A 25,583-nucleotide genomic window follows, 5' to 3' on the forward strand; every position below is an offset into this window, starting at 1 on the left:
CCTAGCAGTGGGCCTCACCCTACCACGATTGGTGGGCCACGTATATGGCCCCACCTTGTAGGCGTGGCTCATCCAGGCCATCCATTAAAGGACGTCAGGCCACTAGACGTTTTTGAATACACATATGCATGTACATATGACAAGTACATAATGTCATATGATGTTATATAAATGCCTCTAGGAATACTTATAACTAGTGGGTATGAGCTGGATCCAAACCGTCCACTAATGGACTCCAACGCTGGGACGTTTATAAGCTGGTATCATCACCCACACGTGGTGGGTATGTATGCGTGGCCCATGAGGTAATGTACAGGTATATATGTGTGATAGGGCCATGCGGGACCCACGTGGTATGAAATCAGCTACATATGAGATGCACCATTTAACATGCAGTGCATGTGACGTTGAAATAATCACATCTGCGCCGACTTTTGGATCGTGCCTATGGGACCCCCCTAGTGTATGTGTAGGATCCTGACCGTCCAAGGTTTGTGCATGACACATCTCACTGTGTTATCTACTCCGTCCATCTGTTTGATGAACTTGTCCTAAGGATTGGGGAGAAAAATAAGGACGAATCTTTGTCAAATAGACCATAAACAGTGAAATCCCTTGGACTTTTGTACAAACCATAAAAATATCTGACAGAAATAAACCATACTATCAGGTGATTTCTTGGTCGACCCCGGACCACAGGAAGACTCAGGCCGAATTCAAGAACACTACCATACAGGTGATGATTCTTCCCCTTGAGCTTTCCATCTTCTCATTAGCTTAAGTTATAGTTTTTATTTAAATTTATATTTGATATCTCTCTCTTATAATCACATGTGTTAGCTGGTGGAAATTGAATTGCTATATTGCCTGCTTAATGTTCATCTTGTATAATTGTTCATGGATTATTTGTGGATTACTTATGGAACTTGAATTGGTACACCAGTGGAAAACCCCCACCTATATGTGTACACTCATACTTGGGATGTAACCCATCTGGTTGTGATAGTAATGGACCTTCAGCTTAGTGGTTATTGAATGGTGGTTTAAATTAACCAGTGATGTAGGCCTACCATCCAGGGTTGTTGTCCAACGGTTTTCAAGGATGGTCTTTTATCGCATGATTTTGATACTCGCCCTATGTGGCTTATTTTGATATTTGTCTTATGTGTCTTGCTTGGATATCGCTGAATGTGTCTTCGTCCTGGTATTTTTCCTATATGGGCTCTATGTTTTTATACTGTGCAACCATTCGATGGTAAGCCCCATATGTTGTAATATGATTGACCACTAGTCGACGGTTTTTCATTAAACATCCTAAGGTGGTAGCCTCATGAGCCGGGGATGGTGGTAATGGGACACTATGCCCGAGCTATCGGCCTACGCTGGGCTCTGAGCTCCCCGTAGTGACCTTGAGCTTACCTAAATTGGCTGATTGTAACTGGACTAATAACGGTTTGGCTAATCATGCATCCATAGCATGTTGGCGATGACGGGTGGCTAATCTGGATGCTGTAGCACGTGCCCTTAGGATCTTCGGGGTATCGTTTCGCTAGCTCCCAGACCACCGACTATCGACCCCTGTCCGACTGGATGATTTTCCCAGGTCGATGATTTGCATGGGTGACGAGCCCAAGTCTGGCTGGATGTGTATCCCCAGGCTGATGTGCATTCATGCATCCATGCATTTAAAAAGATTACATTATGTATTGTTTTGATTGCCTGTTGTTTTATAACTATGCTTACCTAATGCGGCGGTGTGTAATCTTGAGGGGAATTCACACTGAGCTGGCCACTCATCCATCAAATATACAACCGTACAGGTAGTGCAGGTGACCCCGTATATTGGTGAGGAGCAGGCTATGGTTGACAAGGGTGCATGATTCTATTTGCTAAGGGTTGCTACAGGATTTCATAGTTCAAGATTGTTGCAGTTTACCTTGTTTCACATGTAATATTATGTCAATTTTGTATTCGTAAGAATGGGGACATTGGTTTGTATAAGTCATTATGGGCAACCACTTGTATATTCTAAATGAAAATTGAAACTTTCCTTTTAGCTTACTTGTCCATTCTACGCTCATTTGCTTAACTTTGATAAAGGAAAAAAAAATACGTGAATTTGAACATCTTTGAAGGTTAACACTCGGGTTTTTGGGAAACGAGTCATGTACTCGGCTCCTGAAAACACGGGGCGTTACACTGATACTGAGACGCAAACAGAGGTACAAGAGAAGGTGAAACAACCACCTATGAGAAGGAATCTGCCAAGAGATTGCAAGTTACTAACGAGATATGTTGATGACTCGAATATTGCATTTACCCTTATTATGGATGAGGGAGATCCGTCTACTTTTTAGGAGGCTCTTGATAATGTAGATACCGAAAAGTGAAAACTAGTGATGCATGATGAGATGTACTCCTTGTACAAGAAGGAGATGTGAGAGCTAGTGGTGTTTCCTATTGGTCGTAAAGTGATCGTGTGCAAGTGAATCTTTAAGAAGAAACATGATAGGTACAAGGCAAGGTTAGTAGTGAATAGATATGCTTAAAGGGAAAGTGTTGACTTCATTGAGATATTTATATTGCTAGTAAAGCAAGTATTTATCAGATTCGTATTAGCGCTAGTTTCCCAATACAATCTCGAGTTGAAACAAACAGATGCGAAGATTGTCTTCCTGCATGAAGAATTGGAAGAACAGATTTATATTAAGCAAACAAAATGTTTCGAAATACAAGGAGTAGAAAACAATGTTTGTAGGTTAAAGAGGTCATCATATGACCTGAAATAGTCGCTTACGATTTTAGATTAATCACAACTTGAGTGGGGTCTACTGGTATACTCAATTACATTATCAACCTTTTGAAAAATCTAGATCGTTGATTAATTAGACCCACCCTATAGAAATTCTAACATTAACTTAATCTAAAACCCATAAGTATCGAGAAGTTTTCAATGATATAGGTCCAATCTCCATTGTTTCATATGGTGTGGTCCATTTGAGCTTTGGATATGACTCATTTCTGGGCTCATGCATAAAATGAGCTAAAATTACATGGAAAAATGGATATACAATGTAGTTATAATACATACATAATAGTGAGCCCACATAACTTTGCCACGCCAATAGGTTGGTGGTAGGTGCCACACCACGCAATCCAAATCCACGTTTAACAGACTGCGTATGATAAGGGTTGTCGAATGTGAAATCCGTGACAGACGATCCACGGTTGCGTGAAAAGATGAACAGTGCTAACTCATGTAAGTGCATCACATATTTCATGATCCACGCAGATTCGTTGACTCATGTACGTGCATCACATATAGCATGACCCACGCAGATTCGTTGACTCATTTACGTGCATCACACATATCATGATCCACGCAGGTTCGATAGAGGCCCACAGAGGTTGGGAGCAGAATTAGATGGGACGCAGATTTCCTGCTTAAGGTTTTCGCAGAAGTTCCGGCACAAGGATGCTAGGCAGGACCCACCTACGAAGTCGGTGAGAAATTCACCCAGTTCACCAGTTTTGTCTACTCATTTTGTGACATGCGACCAAAAATGAAGTGGATCCAAAACTCAAGTGGGCCACACGAGAGGAAACGGTGGGGATTTAGTGAGCACCGTTGAAACATTCTAATGGCCATAAAAGTTTTGTATCAGCTTAATTTTTGTGTATTTTTACTTCATCCCAATGGACCATACCATGGATATCATATTGACCATCAATATTATATTTGTCTTTTCCATACGTCCAGGCTTATGTGACCTTATCAACGGATTGGATGGCAAATAAACACTACCGAAACATAGGTACGTCCTAATAAGTTTTTAATGGTATGATGTTCAATCACCACTGTTTACTAGAGTATGGTCCAACTAAGATTTGGATCTTTTTCTAATTTTTTGAATAGTTCCCCAGGTAATCTGGAAAAACGGATGGACGGTGTGGATACTGAATATATACATCAAGGATGGACCCACGGTAATGGCCACACCGTCTTGGGTGAGGCCCGGGTCTCACTTAATCCACTTCCCTCTTGGACCACTTTAATTTGGTGAATAAAAAAAATAATAAATAAATAAGAAAAATCATCCGATCAAGTCATTAACGGGCCCTCCCTATGGATACATGTGTGACATCTGCTACGCACATTATGTTCATCCCTTGTATTTGGATCCTACGGCCAAGATTTAGCCAGATCCAGGTTGTAATATTATTAAGGTTGCCCCCATAGCATAGATTCAGGAAGCGGATTGCGTGGTGTTCCACGGACCAGTGACCTCGCTGGTATGTTGACGTCACCGAGTTCTGAGGGGCCATGATGTTGTATGTGTTATATCCACACCATCCATCCATTTTCTAAGATGGATCTGGTTGGCGCTGAACCCTAGTCCAACCCAAGGTTCCTATACCTTAATCATAACCTAATTCTCAACCAAGCCCAATCCAAGCGGGTTTGATTGCGAAAGTAAAGTGGATACATACTAATAATTTTGTTATTACATCAGTCTTATATTTCAATAGATGTCCACCGTGAATACTACTAATCATGTGCAATTTATATTTCATAATATGGTTACAAAAAAAAATTAAATCTTTACGTGTTGTGCGCGTATGACGATCATTATTGTGGAAAATAATTATAAATGTAAGAAAAAAATGAAAAAAAAAAAAACAAAAAATGATGAGAGAGATACCATCTAAGGTGAGGCCTAACATGTCGATGATTTGGGCTTTAGAAAATTAAAACATGACCTCACTTGGACAAACTGAAAACCAAATAGTTAAGACCATTAAAAACATTAAACCAACTTTTGTATGAGAGAGAGAGAGAGAGTGAGAATAATATATTGATGGTGAAAAATACCTTATGAGATGCTCTCTCTCTCTCTCTCTCTCTCTCTCTCTGAAAAATACCTTATGAGATGCTCTCTCTCTCTCTCTCTCTCTCTCTGAAAAATACCTTATGAGATGCTCTCTCTCTCTCTCTCTCTCTCTCTCCAGGCACGGACAGGGATCTCTGAAGCTGTCTCACTTGGACAGTCAGATTTCTCTCTCCCAAATAGATTGCCTGCTACATACTACGACTTTTAGCATGTGGAACTTCTTGGGCCCTACAATGATTTATGTTTTAGATCCACACTATCCATAAATTTCAGACTGTCCATAAAATTTTATAGATCATTCTGGAACATGAGCCCAAAAATGAGGCACATCCAAAGATCAAGTGGACATACCACGAAAAAGCAACATCGATTAAACAACTATCGTTGAAACCTTCCTAGGGTCCACTATAAGGTTTGTTTGCCATCTAACCTCTTCATATGGTCACATGAACCTAAATGAAGGGAAAACACAAATATCAGCTTGATCAGAGCCTCCGTGGCCCCGAGAAATTTTCAACAGTAGGCATCTAATACCTACTGTTTCTATAGTGTTGCCTACTTGAGCCTTGGATATTCTATCCCACTCCCTAAATGGCATGAAAAAAATGGATGGACGGTGTGGATCTGATACATACATCACGATAGAGCCCACAAAAGTTTCACATGTCAACACTTTCAGTTTTCTTCTCTTGACCAGGAATGTGCTGCACCACTGAAGCGGATTAGGTGAGATCCCAGCCTCACCCAAGACGGTATGACCCTTACCATGGTCCGCACCTTGATGTGTGTATTTTGTAGCCACCCCGTCCATTCGTTTTTCCATATGATTTTAGGGCATTATCCAAAAAATGAATAAGATCCAATTATTAAGTGGACTATACCGTAGGAAAGAAAGTGTTGATTGACCACTAACGGGCCACAAAAGTTTTGGATCAAGCTCATATTTGTTTCTTTTCTCTTCATTTAGGATTATGTTAACTTATCAACAGATTGGATGACAAATAAAAACTACAGAAACATTAAGCTGAGCCCTAAGAAGCTTTTAATGGTAGGGTGTTCAATCACCACCATTTCTTGGAGTATGATCTACCTAATAAATGGATTTTCTTAAGTTTTGGCATCATGCTCTAAAATGATCTGAAAAAATGGATGGACGTAGTGGATACAAAATACACACATCAAGTGGACCCATAGTAAGGGTTGCACTGTCTTTGGTGAGGTCGAGGTCTCACCTAATCCGCTCCCTACACCCCATAACAAGCAACAAAATTTCTTGAGGTGTGAAATTTACGTAGGCATTACTATGATGTATTTCTTACATCCATACCGTCCATTCATTTTTAGGATCATTCTAAGATTCAAAGAAAAAAAATGCATATCCAAAGCTAAAGTGGACCACACCACTGAAAAATAGGAATTAATGCTACCATTGAAAACTTTTTTGGGCCACTGAAGGCTTTGATCAAGCTGATATTTGTATTTTAACTTCCTCTAGGTATATGTGATCTTATGAAGGTCATATGGAAAATAAGCCTCACGGTTGGCCTTGGGAAAGTTCAATGGTGGTTTGTTCGATCCCTACTCCTTTCCGTGGTGTGGTCCACTTGAGCTTTGAATGTACTTCATTTTTGAGTCATTCTGTAGAATGATTTATAAAAATTGATAGACAGACCTAAAACACAAATCATTGTGGGGCCAAGGAAGTTCCACACATGAAAAGTCATGTTGTGGAGCACACAATCTATTTGGAAGAGAGAAATCTAGTGTAGCAGTCGTGTTGTGGAGCACACAATCTATTTGGTAGAGAGAAATCTAGTGTATCTTGTTATCCTAAGTCATCAAAAATAACGTGGACCAATGAGATGCAGCAGCACAAAAGTCAATCTGCTCAGTTATAATTTATAATAACTTATATATCAATCGGGTTCAAGTTGGGTTGGACAACCCAAGACCTCATCTCGAGTTCGACCGAAATTTTATAGGGTTGATGTTAGTATAGCCCAAGCCCGAGACTGAACCTGATACGTTTTGCCTGAGCCCAACCCAATGTCAGGCCAGTCACAAGTCAGTCGGGTTGAATGCCCCCTACTTTCAGCCCTAATCCAAACCTCAAGTGGACCACATTGCATAGGACAGTCTGAATCGAGTGCTTACCATTGAAAACTTCCTGGGATGCATAAAAGTTTTGGATCAAGCTGATATTTATGTTTAACCTTCATCTAGGTCCATATCACTTTATGGACAAGTTGGATGACAAATAAACATATTCATGGTGAGCCCTAGGAAGGTTTTAACGGTGGGCGTCTCATTTGCTCCACTGCTTTCAATTGTGTAGTCAACTTGACCTTTGTATTTGCCTTATTTTTGGGCTCATTCCCTAAAATGATATCACAAAATGTATAGTTAGTGTGGATATAACAAATACAATATGGTGGAGCCCACAAAACTTGGTACCGTCAAGACACCATCGAGATTGGTCTCGGTGGTGGTGTGCTGGCACACCATGCAATCTGCTTTCATAGATTCTACCACATTCACAATTCCAATCATTGGACCACCCAACCATGTGGGCCCTAGGGGGTGTGCACACACTGAATGATGGAGCAGATTCAGTAAGTTTGGTTAGGTTGTAACCTTTTGGGCATATCTTGATGTGTGTGTTGTATATTTTTGCTGTCACGTGTTCACAAATATTCATTGAAACACAAGGCTATTATACATGTTAACGAAGGTCCATGTTTAGTTAAACGTGTACAAATAGGACAGTACCGTGCTAGAGTCGTACTCAACGTGAGTTCCGTTAAACACTTTTCGACCCCAGGAGCCTAATCAGTTGTAGGATTGGATTTGTGGAGGTTGATCTTATTGTCCAACCACCAATGTTACAACGATTAGATGATTTAGAGGGTGTGAGGGTTACTTTTTCTAAATGAAAACTTTTTGCATTGCATTAAAGGACTTTTCTTTTAATGTTGATAGCAAGCCTTGTGTTTTTCAACAACGCAATAATGGAACTCAAAAAAATAAAAATAAAAATAAAGGCTAAAATGTTAATTTACTGATTTATATTTGGTGTGAGCCCCGACCTCTTCATCACGTACTCCTTGTATAGCTCGGGAGGTGGCAACCCATGTCGGGTTTCCTTGCTGGTCTAAGATTCTTGAAGGTTACGAGATCCTTGAGGGTTGCGGTATCAAACTATTTTCAGATATCCTTGCTAGCTTGGCTACAAATATCCTCAAAAGTTACACGATTTGAATATATCCTAGTCGAACTTGAATTCCTTATCACATTCTTTGATTTCCTTTCATTTTGGGAGAAATCAAATTCTCTAACCTTCGTAGTCTCCATGAAAGCACCGATCATCTTTGAAAGGTCTTTCCATTTGGGTAGGATTATATAAGATGGCATCTCCAAGCATATTTGGATTGCAATAAGTTATTTATCTTAACATATCTTTATAGACTTGTTGAGCACGCCGCTTTAACCATACGTGCTACTTATGTGAGGGCTATGTGTTACTCATTGTACTATTTTATTCACAGGCATGTGTACGACTCTGTGCCATTCTACTTTTGGCATGCAAAGTGTCACCAAAGGATGTGACACAAAAGATATTCTCAAGTGAGTAAGATTTTGTCAATTGTTTATACATAGAGTAGACACATGGAGACATCTCATTTGTCTACATAGGGGTGTCAATGGGCTGGGCTTGGGCATGCAAAATCAAAAATTTGAATAGGGTTGACGCGACCACCGGACTTGAAATAGTTCAATATTTAGCCCAAGACCACCTCCAGATCCGACCCATTAACAACCCTAGGTCTGTATGGACTCAGCAAGACATGTAAACATGATGCATTTTTGCAAACATTTTAGAAAATGGGACAAAATATGAAGCAGATCAAGATCTCAGGTGACCACATGCTGGAAATAGTGGTGATTGAATGCTTACCATTAAAAAACTTTCTATGGCCAACCTTTTCTTTTCATTCAACCTGTTGATAAGGTCAATAAGAACTGGATGGAAGGAAAATACTAATATCATCTTGATCCAAAACTTGACTTTTGTGGTCCATAAGAAGTTTTCAATGTACAATGGTCACTGTTTCTTTTAGTTTGGTTCACTTGAGATTTGGATATGCTTTTTTTGTCCCATTTTCTAAAATGAGATGGAAAAATAGATGAACCACCCTGGTATACAACACATACATCAAGGTGGTCACGGTCACGACCTGACTGAACTTGATCATGTGCCAACATTACTAAATCCGCTCTCGTAGAATTAATGTTGAGTAGAGACTGAGGAAATAACTCCACGTGTTTGGAGTCTTTCGGAACGGTTCAATCAAAAGAAGAAAAATACTAAAAGCAAAGAAAACGGGACCTGCAAAAATCATTCGATCATTTGTTGGACGCGGATTAGGTGGTGCCTCCCGAATGTATTTTGGCTGCATCATGATGCTTGTGTTTTATCTACGCAGTCCATCCATTTTCCAAATCATTTTATGGTCTAAGTGGACCACATCACAGGAAATAGTGTTGATTAAACGCCAATGATTGAAAACTTGTTGGGCCATAAAAGTTTTGGATCAAGCTGATATTTGTTTTTTCTCTTCATATAAGTATACACGACCTAATCAATAGGTAATATGTCAAATAAACATTATAGTGGGCCTAAGGACATTTTTAATGGGGGACATTCAACCACCCACTATTTTCCTATGGTGTGGCCCACCTGAGATTTATATTTGCCTCAATTTTGGATTCAAGCCCTTAAATGATCTAGAAATTGGATGGATGACATGGATGAAAAACATACATCATGGTGGGGCTCACAGAGCACCAACCACTAGCCATTGGCTAGTGGCGGGGTCACTATCCAAACTACGTCCACGCCTGTGTGTGATGTTTTGTCCATTGTGGGGCTGACCTTGATGTATTTGTTGTATGTCCACTCCATTTATTTATTTTGCTAGCTCATTTTAGGGTATGTGGACGCTCGATCTCAAATGGAATCAACTCATGACTTCCACGTGTGCCTCTTTTGAGAGCTTTTGGACATATATATTTGAAAGGGTGTTTACAACTATCCAGTTACTTTGTTTTTATAAGTTGGCCAGACCCTATGAAAATGCTAGGAAATGATCCCAGGATTCTCCACCTTAAGATGATTATTCCATTTGTGTCTACAGAGAGGGAAGATGTTAGGTACCCCCACTTTACATGTCCCAAAAATGAAGGTGATAAAACTCTCATGTCCACATCATATGAAAGAGTGGATCATTGAACATGCCTCAGAGAGCTTTTTCCCGGTGGGCGTTCAATGGCCCATGTTTCCCGGACGCAGATTAGCTAATGACACGTTGAACAGCGAGACTCGCTGTTGAAGTAACGTCACCAAGTCCTGTGAGCCCCAACATGATGTATGTTTACTATCCACACCGACCATCCATTTGGAGGGATCATTTTAGGGGATGAACCAAAGAATGAGCCAGATCGTGGACCCCACCACAGAAAACAGTGGGGAGAGTGACGGTCACTAAAAAAACTATCCTAAGGTCCACCATGATGTTTATTTGAGATCTAACCTGTCCATGAGTAAAACGAAGACATGAAAGAAGGGAAAACACAAATATCAGCTTGATCGAAAACTTTTATAGCCCTTTGAAGTTTTTAATAATGCCATCACCCTCCCCATTGTTTCCTGTGAGCATTGGATCTGACTCATTCTTTTGTTCCTGCCCTAAAATGATCTCTTAAATGGATGAACGGTGTGTATACAAAACATCCAGTATGGTGGGCCCACAGAACTTGGTGACATCACTACAGCAGGGAGTCTCGCTACTCAACCTGTCAGTAGCTAATCCGCTGCCACACTAAATGATCGTGTCCTTGCTGCCAGTCTCCTCAAGTCAAGGGAAGCGGATTGCGTAGTAACTCACTACACTCGGGGTACTGAGTAAACTTTGCGAGTTCCACCGTGATTTATGTATGTTATCTGCTCTGTCTGTTCAGTAAAAAATTATCAAGTTTTCAAATGGACCATGCCACATAAAATAATTGAATTAAACATCTACTGTTGAAAAATTCTTCAGGCCCTCAGAAGTTTTGGATCAAGTTTAAATTTGTATTTTCCATTCATTCATGTCTCTATAATCTTGTGAACTTATGAACAGGTTAGATGACAAATAAAAATCACCATGAGGCTTAGAAAGGCTTCAACAGTGGAAATCATCATCCCCACTATTTCCAATGGTATGATCTACTTGATCTTTGAATATGCTCCGATTTTGGACTCAATCCCTTAAATTAGGTGGAAAAAAGGATGGAGACCACATACATTCAAGGTGGGTACAACTAAGTTTACTCCGTACGATAATAGCATACTGAGTAACTTAGTACGCAATCTGATTTCTAAGTCAAGTCCGGCGCGGATCCTTACTCTTGCACGGGTGGTAGACTCTAAGAAGTTTCAACACCCGGTCACAGGTTCGAGCATCTATAGGTGGTGAAATTCCACGCGCGTGAGTGTGAGGGGGTGTGTGAGTGTGTTAAAAAAAGAAAAAAAAAAAGAAAAGCCAAGTCCGACGCGGTTTGACGAGAAGTGGGTCCTTCTCTTATACAGAAGAGAATCCGGCGCTTGAGTGTGCGGGGAATGTGTGAGTGTGTTAAAAAAAAAAAGAAAAGAAAAGTCAAGTCCGACGCGGTTTGACGACAAGTGGGTCCTTCTCTTAGACAGAAGAGAATCCGGCGCGTGAGTGTGCGGGGAATGTGTGAGTGTGTTAAAAAAAGAAAAGTCAAGTCCGACGCGGTTTGACGAGAAGTGGGTCCAGAGAGAATCCACCGTATATTTCTTTCATCATCACGTTAGCTTTTCCGCATTCACAAACCCGAAAATGGAGCTGCCGCCTATGACCCAATGCGCAATTTGGTCATTTCTCCTTTGCTTCTTCGGATCTGCCGCTCACTTCTCCAACGAAACCGATCGCCTTGCTTTGCTAAACTTGAAAGATATGATAACCGACGATCCTCTCAATTCCTTGAGCTCTTGGAACCATACTCTCCACTTCTGTGACTGGCAAGGTGTCACATGCGCTGCTCACCGCCATCCTCAGAGAGTCACGGCGTTGAATCTCACAAACCAGAAGTTGGTGGGCCCCATATCTCCCTACATAGCAAACCTCACCTTCCTCAGCATAATCGATTTCTCAGACAACAGATTCCACGGCCCGATTCCTGAAGAGATAGGCCGTTTGTTCCGCTTGCGGTATCTCAGTCTCGCCAATAACACACTCACCGGAGAAATTCTAGCAAATCTGACCCACTGTTCGGAACTCAAAGTCCTTCACCTTTATGGGAATCAGCTGTCAGGGAGGATTCCAACTGAGCTTGGCTCTCTGTCCAAGCTCACCAACTTGATCCTTGCTTTCAACAGGCTCATAGGAAGCATTCCACCTTCACTTGGAAACCTTTCGTCTCTCGCTACCCTTTATCTCGGACTAAATAATCTGGAGGGCAGCATCCCAGATGAACTTGGTCGGTTGGCAAGCTTAGAGGTTCTTTACATTGGTGACAATCAACTGTCGGGTACGATTCCTCCCCAGCTATTCAATCTCTCCTCTATTTATTCTTTCGACGTAGGAGGTAACAGATTGCATGGAAACCTTCCCCCCAACTTAGGCCTCACTCTTCCTAATCTCCAAGCATTTTATGCCGGAGCAAACCAATTTACAGGACCCATACCAGTTTCATTCTCCAATGCTTCAGGACTTGTACTTATCGACCTTGATAACAATAGTTTAAGCGGATCTGTGCCTCTGAATTTTGGAAGCCTCAAGAGTCTCTCCGTCTTAGATTTGTGGCGCAATCAACTTGGAATTGGGAAAGCTAGTGACTTGGGTTTTCTTGATTCTTTGACAAATTGCAGTGGCTTACAAGAGCTGGAGGCAAGCCATAATCATCTCAGCGGTTCTTTGCCTGACTCCATAGCAAATCTTTCTACACAGTTAACAAGACTATTGTTAGGAAGTAACAGGATATTCGGAAACATTCCATCTGGGATTCAGAATCTTGTCGGCTTAACAGTGTTGTCTATGGAGTATAACTTTCTAAATGGTACTATTCCCATTGGAGTTGGGAAGCTTAACAAGGTGGAGGAACTGAACTTAGGTGCAAATGAATTAACAGGGCAAATTCCATCTTCCTTGGGCAACATCTCTGGATTATACATACTCAGTTTATCCGAAAACAATCTATCAGGGGGCATACCTTCAAGTCTTGGTAATTGCATAAACCTGCAATTCATATACCTCCAGAGTAATAAGTTTAGCAGCAGCTTACCCAAACTACTTTTCAGCATTCCAACTTTGATTCTACTTAACGTTGGAAATAACTCTTTTACCGATAGTCTGCCACTGGAAGCTGGTTACTTGCAAGCTCTTGAAACATTTATTGTTTCTATTAACAACTTGTCCGGCGAAGTTCCAAGCTGGCTAGGCAATTGTCTCAGCTTAGAGTATCTTGGGTTGGATGGGAACTTCTTTCAAGGATCGATTCCTCCAACATTTAGTACTCTAAAAGGCCTTCAAATCCTGGATCTCTCACGCAACAACTTGTCTGGGGTGATTCCAGAATACCTGGAGAAGCTTGCTTTACAGTATCTAAATCTATCCTTCAATGATTTGGAGGGTGAATTACCAAAACAAGGGGTCTTTGGAAATGCTAGTCAAGTTTCAGTGCTCGGAAATGGTAAGCTATGTGGGGGTATTCATGAATTACAATTGCCTCCATGCTCTAGCCAAGCTTCCAAGAAACGGGGGAAGACTCTTTCTTCAAAAGTAAAATTCTCAATAATTGGTGTTGTCCTATGTCTTATATCATTATCATGTTTCTTCGCCACTCTTTATTGGGTAAGAAATTCGAGAAAGAAAACTTTTGCTTTACCTTCTGCGGAGGATCCTTTTGTCAACGTGTCTTATGCGGAGCTCCTTAAAGCAACAGACGGGTTCTCTTCTGCAAATTTGGTCGGCACTGGAAGTTTTGGTGCTGTATATAAAGGGTTTCTAGATCGTGTTGGAACTATGGTGGCAATGAAAGTCTTCAACCTTCAACGACAGGGAGCTCTGAGGAGTTTCATGGTCGAATGTGAAGCCTTGAGAAACATTAGGCATCGGAATCTTGTTAAGACCATAACTTGTTGCTCAAGCATTGATTTTAAGGGCAATGATTTTAAAGCTCTAATTTACCAGTACATGCCCAATGGAAGTTTAGACAAGTGGTTGCACGGAGATGGTCAGGACGAGCTGAGAAGGAACTTGAAGTTTACTCAAAGGCTAAACATAGCTATAGACGTGGCGTCTGCATTGGATTATCTACATGATCATTGCCAAACATCAATCATTCATCGAGATTTAAAACCAAGCAACATTCTTCTTGATGATGACATGACTGCTTGTGTGGGTGATTTCGGGCTAGCCAGGTTCTTATCTGAGGTTTCTCAAAGTAGCTCGGTCGGAATGAAGGGATCTATTGGGTACATCGCTCCAGGTAACAATCTTATATAATTTCCTTACACCCCAGTCTGCTTGTTGGATACTGGATATGCGAAGGGCTGGGCTCGGGTAGCCCCACTGTGATGTGAGTGTAAAATCCACTTCCACCAACAGATGTGTCTGCCCATGTTAGGTGGTCCGTATTTTAGGTCGGCCATACCAAAGGAAACAATTGGGGAGAGGGATGCCACCTTAGATTTTTACATGGCTCACTGTGAAATCCACTCCACCCATTAAATACATCATCCTGAATTAGGTCTAGCATAAAAAAAAATAAAAATAAATAAAATAAATAAAAAAATCAAGTTGACATGCGACTCAAGTGTGCCACACCAAAAGAAAACGTTGGAAGAAAGAGTCCACCCTTGAATTTTACAAGGCCCACGATGATGTTAAATCCACTCCAACCATTAGATGGCACAAGAAAATTAGGCCCAGGGCCCAAAAATAGATCCATTCATGATTTAGGCTTGGAGCATGGTTGTTGCCATGTAGACTGTTTCCAATTGTGTGGTCCACTTGAATCACGGATGGCAGTTATTTTTGGGCCATGGGCTTAAAATGAGGTGATGCACCTGGTTGTTATATTGGATTTTACATACCGACTCTTTGCTCAGTAGGATGGTTTGGTGGGACTCTCCCTTTCAAACATAGAAAAAAAATTCTCCCAAGAACCACATCTCACCGGAGCTCATGAAAACCCTTTAAGAATATACCCACGTGATGCATGCAGAATATCCAATCTGTTCACTAAATGAGTCACCTCATGAAACTCATACAGCCCAAAAATCATGTGGGCCATAGCAAAGTGGGAGAGGATGCTCTCCTTTTATTTTTTCGAAGGGCTCACCTTGGTTGCAAAACAACAGTGATTTTTTGCCCAACCCTTTATCTAAGCTATATGAAAGGTCTATATGGTCTAGATTACGTATACAAATCACATGGAATGAGGTTTTTTTTCTTTTTTTTGAATGTGTTTAATTGGTCTTTTTTTAAGGGACACATGGAATGAGGTTTGGTAAGCTACAAGCATATATAAGAGCCTATTACACATCATGCGTGCATAAAGGTGGTACATGTGTGCGATATAATACATGATTTGGGTGGGCCCAGTCAAGTGCTTAACCTAAGCCTAAATTCATAAAAGAAGAAGAAGAAGAAGACCAGATTCAAACCAGCTGACCTTTTCCTAAATTAAAACGAAGGTCTCAGGACCTGATGGCTACCGGAACCCAATTTTATCTGGAAGATACTAAAAGAATGACCTCAGTTTTGAAGGACCCACACCTGGCAAGATTCAAACTTGATGGCATCGAAATCTTATGGATTTCAAAGATCTAGACTACATGAATCACACCATAGTAAGGCATAACGAATTCTTTTCTGATGATTTCTTTAGTTAGGTGGTCTTGTTCAATGTAGTACTCACTTGACCTCATGTTCCCTTGCTGGTTGAGGTGACAAGTTCTTTCATTTGAGTAGTGGTCTTGTTCAATGTAGAACATCTTTCGAGGAATTAACAAGTTCATAGCAAACCAATTGATGTTAGAACTTCAGATCCTGAAAATAGCAAAAACGCCAATCACTTGTTCAGATAGAATATTTCTTCCGTCTGGTCTCTCTCTCAAAATTTTACCTTTAACATTATCTGTATTTAAATGGTCACTGACATTCCGATATGACATGTATAATTTACAGAGTATGCAATGGGCAGTAAAGCATCTACAGAAGGAGATGTTTATAGCTATGGAATCCTTCTATTGGAGATGATCACGGGAAAGGAGCCAACTGATGATATGTTTAAGGAATATCTAAGCCTTCATCATTTCGCTAAGTTGGCTTTGCCTGAACGAGTAATGGAGATTGTTGATCCACGACTGATCGTAGAAGAAGCTGAAGTTACACAAGGCAATGAAAATCAAATCAATAAAAGAAATACAATGCATGACTGCTTGATTTCAATAGTCAAAATCGGTGTGTCGTGCTCCACAGAATCTCCGAGAGAACGAATGTGGATGAGAGATGTTGTAGCAGAAATGCATGCAATCAAGGACTTGTATCTCGGGGTCCGGTTTCACTAGGATGGACAAGTTAGTCTCAAATATTAGTTGAAGGTTTGTTTTACATCAGTCAATATTGAGTTATTATTGGTAGTTATGTTGAGAAAGATTTCAGAATAAAATTAGCTTGTTGAATGCTTTTCTGAACAAGCTCTAGATATATTTAGCCTTTAAGAGTATTTGTATATATGAGAAAATATGTTTCTTTCCTTTGTTATATCTTGTCATAGGCAAAGGGAGATTGTACCAGTAGTTTAATAAGAAAATGACATGCTATTATTATAATAAAAATAATATTAGGATTAAAAAAAAAAAATTAAAGGAAGGTGGGTAGTTGCCACCAGCATTGCATTGATGAAGACAAATTTACAACCATTTGGACAGGGCCATGAAGGACAAAATAAATATTGGGCCCCGACTATCATATACCGAAAGCAGAAAAAGCAAACAAAAGAGGGGCTGGCTGTGCGCCACATTCAAAAACTAATGAAGAGAGCTAGAGTTGGAAGGGAGGAAGGCCACAACAAGGATTGGGGATAATAAGTAGTGGGGGCTGCCCACGCGATAGGAGACGATAACCCACACCTGTCTTAGCTTTGCGGTGCCTGACCTAGCCCAGCCCATCTCTGTCAAGAACTATGGACCCTCTAATGTGACGGGGATGGCCTGAGGGGGAAAGAAACACCCTGTCTAGGGTACCACTGCTGGCCAAATTGGCGAGGGCATCAGCCACAGAGTTCCCTTCGCAGAAAATGTGGGAAAACCGAAGATTAAGGGGCCCTGAAAGCTGATGAATAGATTGCAAGATGTACCAAAGTTTCCAGCCGCAGGCAAAAGAAGGGCTGGAGGCCACGTCGAAGAGAGTTTTGGAGTCTGTCTCAACAATGATGGATAGGCCCATATCTTTGCAAATGATGAGCCCATCAACCATAGCCCGGGCTTCCGCAACCATATTGGAAACCACCCCATATTGGATATGGAAGGCGAAAAGCATGTTTCCCAAGCTGTCCTGGCAGATGCCTCCCCCACCATCGGGACCTAGGTTGCCCTTAGCAGAGCCATCAACATTCAATTTAACCCAATGATCTGGAGGTCTTGCCCATCTGACAATAATGGCCTTGACGGGGTGAGGGGGAACATAATGAGCGGCACCGAAGCCTCGGAGAACTAGATCTTGCCACACCGATTGATCCATGTCAGGGAGGAGAGAACCAATCTCAATATGCCGGGCGGAAATTTTATGGATGGTGACTGCAACCCTGAAGTTCCGGTTCTCGAATTTAGCCTCGTTTCTGCCAATCCAGATTTCCCATATTATAAGAGGAGGGGTCAAGCCCCGAAGGAGAAGTCGAAGGGAGGATGAGGGGGTAGCTAATGTCCATTGTTGGATTCTGGCTTGAATAGGTTGGTCCTACATGAGGGGCATCTTGAAAAGACGGGAGAAGTGGCTCCAAACTGTGGAGGCAATTCGATCTGTTGTGGCAAAAAAAATGATCTAAGTCTTCGACTCGAGGATCTGGATGGAGGGAGGTGTTGTTGACTCAAATGGGGGGAGGAACAGGCCCAGGAGGGGACCTGATGCCTATGATGTTTAATCACTTAAATATTTTATGCAGAAGTTTTAAAATAATGTGACAAATCTTAAGAAATTAGTTTACATGTTGAACTGCCAGCTTGATATTAGTTTGAAGAAGTATACATCCAACCACTCTCTCTTAGTGTTCCAAATATCAATATTGCTACAAGCTGGCCCAAGATACGGAAACAAATATCAATATCATTGATAAAATCACTGATTTTTTGTTTTTAAACAAAAAGATAACAAGTTTTAAATAAAACTCCAAGAAGAACAACTAGAAAGAAAAGCAAGGGCGCCGAGATAGCGACCCAAGTAAAAGAGTAAGAAATCCAAATTACATCCCTTTAAATTGGCGAAGGAAGCCACCCATTTAGATAAAAACAATCTGATCCTCAAGGCGACTTTGTCCACCATCTTAGATGAATTGTTGAAGCACCATTCATTTTTCTCATCCCAAATTGCCCACCAGATAGCAAGGAGCGTCATCCTCCAAAGAATCCTCTTGGGCTTAGGAAGAATGACAACATGGCTCACAAGTAAACAAGTGCCAACTGAGCTTGGCAAGGGCCAACTAATTTGAAAGCGATTCTTAAATTCTGCCCAAATCGGATTCAGGAAAGAGCAGTGTAAAAAGATATGATCAACAAACTCACTATTTTTCATGCACATGCTACAAATTTTGGTGATGATCATAGATAATTTCCTCGGGTTGTCAATAGTTAAAACTCTCTTCCTTCCCCCTAGCCACCCAAACGCTGCAATCTATGAGGGACAAGGTACTTCTATATGAATTTAGTGAAGCCTTCTTCTACTGCTGGAGAAGCATTGACCAATAAGGAAAAGAAAGACTTTACTGAGAACCGATCCGAAGCATTAGCCTTCTAAATGCATTTGTCCTTCTCGGCATCATTAGGGGAACATTGTTGAATACGATCCAGAAGGGTGGTGTTGTCTTCCATTTCATCATCTTGGAGATAACGCCTACAAGGGGGTGTTATTGACAAATGTCTTAAATCTGTCAAACAAGCTCGATGACATCGAAGCCAGTCGATGTCATCAAGTATTTTTCAGATTTTTCACCTCTGGTCGTTGGACAGATTTGGTCATTCTTCGATGACAGCGAAGGGTGCTCAATGTCATCGAAGGTTTTGCACAAAAATTTTGTAGAAACACTTATTTTGCGAAATTTTCTTCTGATTTTATTTATGATTCTTTCTATAATTATATATATGGGTGTAAACATTACAACAAAGTGGGCCTTTCCCGGCAGCTGGTAAAGATCCAAAAAACTGCCTGCAAATGTTTTACCCACGGTCATACAAATGCCAGTAAAGGATGCATCAGTAAAGGATTTACCGGTGGCCAGCAGGTCAAACACTACGAATAAAATTCGTAGCCACTGATTGTGTAACTTTTAAATATATAGCTACGAATTAAATCCGTAGCTATTTGACTAAGTAATGGCTACCAACAATCCGTAGCGATAGAGAAAATCCTTCTCCAATTTTAAAAAAAAAGAAAAGAAAAGAAAAGGTGACCCTGATCATGTATCAAATTCATCCAGCAACCATAAGAGGGAAATAGGTCAGTTCACAAAAAACACAAGAATACCATTTTATTAAGAACATGCAAGTTCACCAGTCAAAGCTCAAACACAACATGCATTCGCAAGCCAAACATGCTAGAAGAATAATATTGCTAGTTGCTGTTAACTTAATAATTTTATCTACAGTAGATTCCTGGGCCAGAACAGGTCAGGAAGTCAAACATCTGTTAGGAAGATCCTAACAACCAATCTTTTGGCATTTTTAGGTGTGTGGACAACTGCTCTGTTTCTCTTCTCCACAGTGGGACACAACAAACCAGTGATCCTAACAACCAATCTTTTGGCATTTCTTACTTGTTCTACTTTACTACCATTTGCACATCCAGCTCCAGCCATGACTATTTTAACTGCTGCTGCATCAACATTCGCCTTTCATGGGATCAAGAATAGAAATTATACTGGGTTTTGCACAAGATCGTACTTGTACACTTGGAGCATCTTACAAATTGAATATGATAACAGATCCTTAATGTATAAAATCAAGCACAAGACACCTTAATAACAATGGCTTACTAGTTGATATCGAAGCATTTGGTCATTTCCATAGCAGGCAAAGTGGCATTCCCCCTAGCCATGGAGAAGTAGACATCAAACCCAGTCTTCTTGGATGAACCCAAAAGGATTTCTTTTCTTTTCATGAGAGGCAAGTCGTAACATTGTTGCACCATCCTCCTCCCTAAGAGAGAAAAAGGAACATGATTTTAATCATGCAACATCTACACCCACTCTATAAGTGAATTAAATACCTCCACAGATGAAATACACAAGAAATTCAAACCAATTTTCAGGAAAAACAAAAACAGTTGGACTGATAAAACAGTTTAGCATCAACAAAATAATTTGTGGAATTCCCTGAAATTTTCACAAGCACAATGGTCATGACAAGCTCCAGTATACTATATATTACCAGACATAACTACATCTAATTATCTAGATATGGATTTCACTAGAGTGACAACACAAGCACCAGGAAGAAACACTAATTACGTCAATTATATCAAATTTCTTTACAAAGTATCAATCTTATTAGCATTTATGCAGTGAAAACTCTCAACTAATCCAGTTAAGATCAATTACAAACAGCAGGGAAGAAATATAGTGGATTAAAACTGTGAGAGAGTACAGAATTCAATTACAAAACTCTTCAATGGGAGTATATACAACTCACAGTTTCCATGGAACTGGAAAGAGATAGGAGTGTGGAAGTTGGTGATGGTCGCCAGTAAAAACGCATTGGATATGCCCCGCTTTCTTGTAGTGATCATAATCAGCAATGGGCCGGGGTGCCAAGCCCCATAAGGGTAAGGGCAAGGGCCCTGAAATGAGACTAGCTTTTAAATCTTGGTTTCGCTCTAGGAATGAGACTAGCTTTAGAGTGAAACCATTATGACACATTTAGTTCTGGAAGAAACTGACCATTCACACAGCAACTCATCCTAAAACATACATATTTCAAAGGGACCTATCGATTTGTTCCCTAGTGAAGCCAAGTCAACTTGGTTTTGGCGAGTTCTAAAGCCTTGTTTGGTGTAGCACATGTAATTTTTACTGTTTATTTAGATGTCTCAAAAGCCAACACCAATTAGTTGAGATAAGCCTTAGATGATGGTGATTTAGATGTCTCAGAAGTGGGAAACAAACTGAAGAACTGAGAAGCATAAAGCAGTTGGGGAGGCCGAGGCAAAACTTGAGATGGAGACCTGTTAGAGAATAGCATCCACTGACATGTAAAGCACTTCTAGGGAAATTGGAACAATTGAGCACGATGTGAAGGGGCTTATATATCTGAAAAATTAGAACATTCGGATGGACTACCTAAGCCATCGCATTAGTTAGTTATCTTGGTTTCATTTCTTTCTTATCTTTAGAAGTGATGAAATTTCAAAAACAGATCTTTTCTGTAATCCATTTGTTTCAGTCTTGCTCTCATTGAGGTTGCATTTGGATGCATTATCAAATTGAATTAAGGTAGAAACTCATCTCTTTGTAGTTTTCTTAGCAGTCATAATGGTGGTTTGAGCTCCAAATTATAATTATATTACTTGCAAGTTCACTGAGGGTCTGAGCTCTAAAGCTACTCTCATTCCAAACACTCTGCATGAGTAGGACCTCAGCCATCACTGGAAGTTGGTATAGTCAAAAGTATACTAAAAATAAAATAAAAAACTGTGGACAATAATATACTTCATTAGTAATGTATGTACGGTAGAATTCCTTTAGATTTTGAAACTTTTTTGTTTTTTGTGCAGCCTGTTAACTAATTTGGTAAATCCTTATGTATACAACGAAAAGAGTTCAAGTGTTACATCATGGTAGATGGTGAGTCTAGTACATAAAAGTGGGTCTTGATCTTGATCCACCTTTCTTATCCAGCAAACTCATAGCAGCTTCCCTCAAGAATCAAAACACGATCAAAGGATGCATGCAGTCCTACTCATTAGATATCTCTAATTCACAGATAAACACAAAGTAGGTGAAGAAGGCAAGAAGAAAAGAAAAAGACCAATGACTCACCAGGAAGTCATTTATTGTCTTAAAACTTTCATCCTCACAATCTGTTCTTTCGACTGCACCATTGCTAAACCCATGCTCTGATGCCTGCAAAATTCAAACTTCTGATCACCATCTATCGGGGTAATACATCCAAGCCAATGACCTTCTTATATTGGGTTGAAATGCTTCGGTGCTCTCAGAGTACTACATGTTATAATGGTGCTCCTAGTTGCATTTACTTGTATTGGGGCACTTCGACCGTTGAAATTCACTCATATCATAAATTTCACATGACTTGTTGAAGCACTCATGAGATGTGTGTGCATAAAAGATCATTATAGTTTTCATAGCATGTCGGGATAATAAACACCAACTGTTGCTCTTAATGCCTTTCTAAGCATGCTATACACAATTCAGCAAGTTCCTGTCGACTTCACTACGAAGAGTATCATCTAGCAGTATGTTTGGTCCCTGCACATTTATAGCACATGACAAGTCTCTTAAAGATTCACCTGTGCATTCCATACAGTGCTTTTGCATTTGGGATTTCCTGGCTCCTCAGCCAATGGCTCTGCAGAAGGCTCTTTTGGCTGCTCTCTAGCATCTACTTCAATGAGGTCACAAGCAGAAACAATAAACTGTTTATTCTGAACAGTTTCTGCCATAAAGAAATCCAGAAGCATAAAAATCTAATCTTAATCCCATAAAAAATAGTCCCATTTCCGAACTCTCCCCCAGCACATAAGCAGAACTAACTACGCAGCCAATAGAAAGAAGGCAGATGACAAACTACATTGCACTGTAACAGGGCAACTTAAAAAAGAGAAGATACCTGATAGGAGTGTGTAATGACAGATTCAGGTTTCCCTTTGGCCAGTGCAGAACAATCTACGGAAAATTGACAAGATCCATTACAATACATACTGAGTACACACTTCAGCCTAGATTCAAGACAAGTAAGAAAGTCGTGACTAGTGTTCGAAATATCGGTATCGCACAATGTATCGCACCTTTGGGATACAGATACGTATCGGTTATCGCACGGGATATATCGTTTGTATCGCATAGTTTATCGCACTTTTTGGGAAACATGGGGAAACATTGGGAAAATGGTTGAATTTTTTAATGAAACTTTGGGGATTGTTAAAAAGGCCCTTAATACACACTTTTAAATCGTGAAGTTTCAAAAAAGAAGTGTACATAATAGATTTCCTTTGTATAGGGTCCTAAGCTATGCGTTGTCCGATTGAACTAAGACAACTATATTCAGTATCAACCCCATCCATCCGTTTTTCCATATCATTTCAGGACATTATCCAAAAAATAAAACAGATTCAATAATTAGGTAGACCATACCATAGGAAACAATGGTGATTGACCATTAGTGGGCCACAAAAGTTTTGGATTAAGCTAATAATAGTTTTTTCTCTTCATTCAAACCATAAATTTATCTAGTAAAATGGATGGACGGAGTGGATAAAATACATGAATTATAGTGGGCCCACAAAGTTTACAAAGTACATTGCTCAGTAGGGAATCCACTTCCCGGGGTGGGGCGCTGATCGTACGCAGATTTCCTACCAAGTTCCTTCGCTCAAAACCTAGGTGGGGCCCACTGTGATGTTTGTAAGAAATCCACCTCGTCCATTCATTTTTTGAGATCATTTTAGCACTTGAGAGCAAAAATGAGCAGGATCCAAGACTAAAGTGGGCCACACTAAAGGAAAAGGTGGGTACAAAAATTCCTACCGTTGAAGCCTCCTTGGGTCGACAGTGATGTTAACATGTCATCCATACCGTTCATAACGTTATTCCTACACGGATGAATTGAAAATACAAATATTAGTCTGATTCAAAACTTATGTGGCCCCACGAATATTTCAAGTGTGGATGTTCAATCCTCACATTTTTGGCACACTTGAGTATTAGATCCTACTCATTTTTTATTCAATGTCCTAAAATGATCTCACAAAACAAATGGACGGAGTGGATTCCTCACAAACATCATGGTAGGCCCCACTAAGGTTTCAAGCGCCGGAACTTCCTGCGGAAGGCTTTGGCAGGAAATCCTAGTACGGCGCACGCTCCTCGGGCTCAAGTTGTACAAATGTTTCAAAGTTACATGGCCCCACAATAATGTATTTATTACATCTACACCGTTCATGCATTTGGAGAGATCATTTCAGATCATGAACCCAAAAATGAGTCATATCCAAAGCTCAAGTGGACCACACCACAAATAGCAGCGGGGGACTGATTCTCACCATTAATACATTCGTAGGGCCCACCATAATGTTTATTTTCCATCCAATCTGTTAATTAGGTCACACAGACCTGGATGAAGAGGAAAAATAAATATCATATTGATCCAAAACTTCCGTGACCCCCAAAAGGGTTTCAATGGTAGAAGTTCAATCTACCACTGCTGTTTGCAGTGTGGTCCAGTTGATCTTTGGATCTGTCTTATTTTTCGGCTCAAGCCTTACGAAGAGCTCGCCAAATGGACAAACGGTCTGGATATAACACATACCTCATGATGGGACCCATAAAACTTGGTGACGTCAACACACCGGTACTAAAAAAGGGGTGCGGATTAGCTAATGACAGGTTGAGTAGCGAGACTCGCTACTGAATTGACGTCACCAAGTTCTGTGGACCCCACCATGATGTATGTTTTGTATCCACACCGTCCATCCATTTGGAGAGAACATTTAATGCCATGAGCCTAAGAATGACTAAGATTCAAAGCTCCAATGGACCCCACCACAGAAAGCAGTAGAGAGAGTGACGCCCACCATTAAAAACTTCTGAGGGCCACAAAAGTTTTCGATTAAGCTGATATATATATTTTTCCCTTTTATAATGTTTTTTTTAAAAAAAAAAAAACTTATTAATGGGTTGGATCTAAAATAAACATCACGGTGGACCTTAGGAAGGTTTCAACGGTGGATGTCACTTTCTCCACTGTTTTCTGTAGTGGGGTCCATTACAGATTTTTATTTGTCTCGTTATTTGACTCATGTCCTAAAATGATATCTCCAAATGGATGGACCGTGTGGATATAACACATTCATCATGGTGGGACCCACGTAACTTGGTGACGTCACTTCAGTAGCGATCTCGCTACTCAACCTATTAGTAGCTAATCCACGTCCAAATAAAAGGCTCGAACGACCTTTTTTTAAGTAGAGAGGGTTCCGGCTTCCAGAACCCTAAAATTTCTCCCAAATCTCATCGTATCGGCGAGTATGTCTCCGGATTTCTCTCCAAAATCGGAGGAATGCCGCTTCAATTTGAATGGCCCACCAAATGGAAGCTTCCGATCATGGTGATCTCTTCTACAAGTACCGAAATCCACCCTCTAATTTTTTTTCCAATTTTTTCGGATGATGATGTCGA

The 25,583-nt window shown here is 40.5% G+C and overlaps 1 protein-coding gene and 1 long non-coding RNA gene across 2 annotated transcripts; both read left to right on the top strand.

Annotated features, from left to right (window-relative positions):
* Positions 1 to 667: 667 nt before the first annotated feature.
* LOC131253924 (uncharacterized) lies at positions 668 to 2,061 on the top strand. The gene is made up of 2 exons (XR_009175355.1): positions 668 to 736; positions 1,821 to 2,061. It is a non-coding gene; the product is annotated as an uncharacterized LOC131253924 (long non-coding RNA).
* A 9,797-nt stretch (positions 2,062 to 11,858) lies between these two features.
* LOC131253925 (putative receptor-like protein kinase At3g47110) lies at positions 11,859 to 16,733 on the top strand. Its single transcript, XM_058255030.1, has 2 exons — positions 11,859 to 14,441; positions 16,145 to 16,733. Exons 1-2 carry the CDS (start codon positions 11,909 to 11,911, stop codon positions 16,525 to 16,527), a joined length of 2,916 nt encoding a protein of 971 aa, XP_058111013.1. The 5' UTR covers positions 11,859 to 11,908; the 3' UTR covers positions 16,528 to 16,733.
* Positions 16,734 to 25,583: the final 8,850 nt, after the last annotated feature.

The sequence above is a fragment of the Magnolia sinica genome, chromosome 8, assembly GCF_029962835.1.
Source record: "Magnolia sinica isolate HGM2019 chromosome 8, MsV1, whole genome shotgun sequence".
In the NCBI taxonomy this organism is placed as follows: domain Eukaryota; kingdom Viridiplantae; phylum Streptophyta; class Magnoliopsida; order Magnoliales; family Magnoliaceae; genus Magnolia; species Magnolia sinica.

Excerpts from the sequence above, each read along its gene's own strand:
- LOC131253925 (XM_058255030.1), top strand. The coding sequence starts at position 11,909 with ATGATAACCGACGATCCTCTCAATTCCTTGAGCTCTTGGAACCATACT. Across the intron at positions 14,442-16,144 it reads TATTGGGTACATCGCTCCAG|AGTATGCAATGGGCAGTAAA; the intron begins GTAACAATCTTA and ends TATAATTTACAG.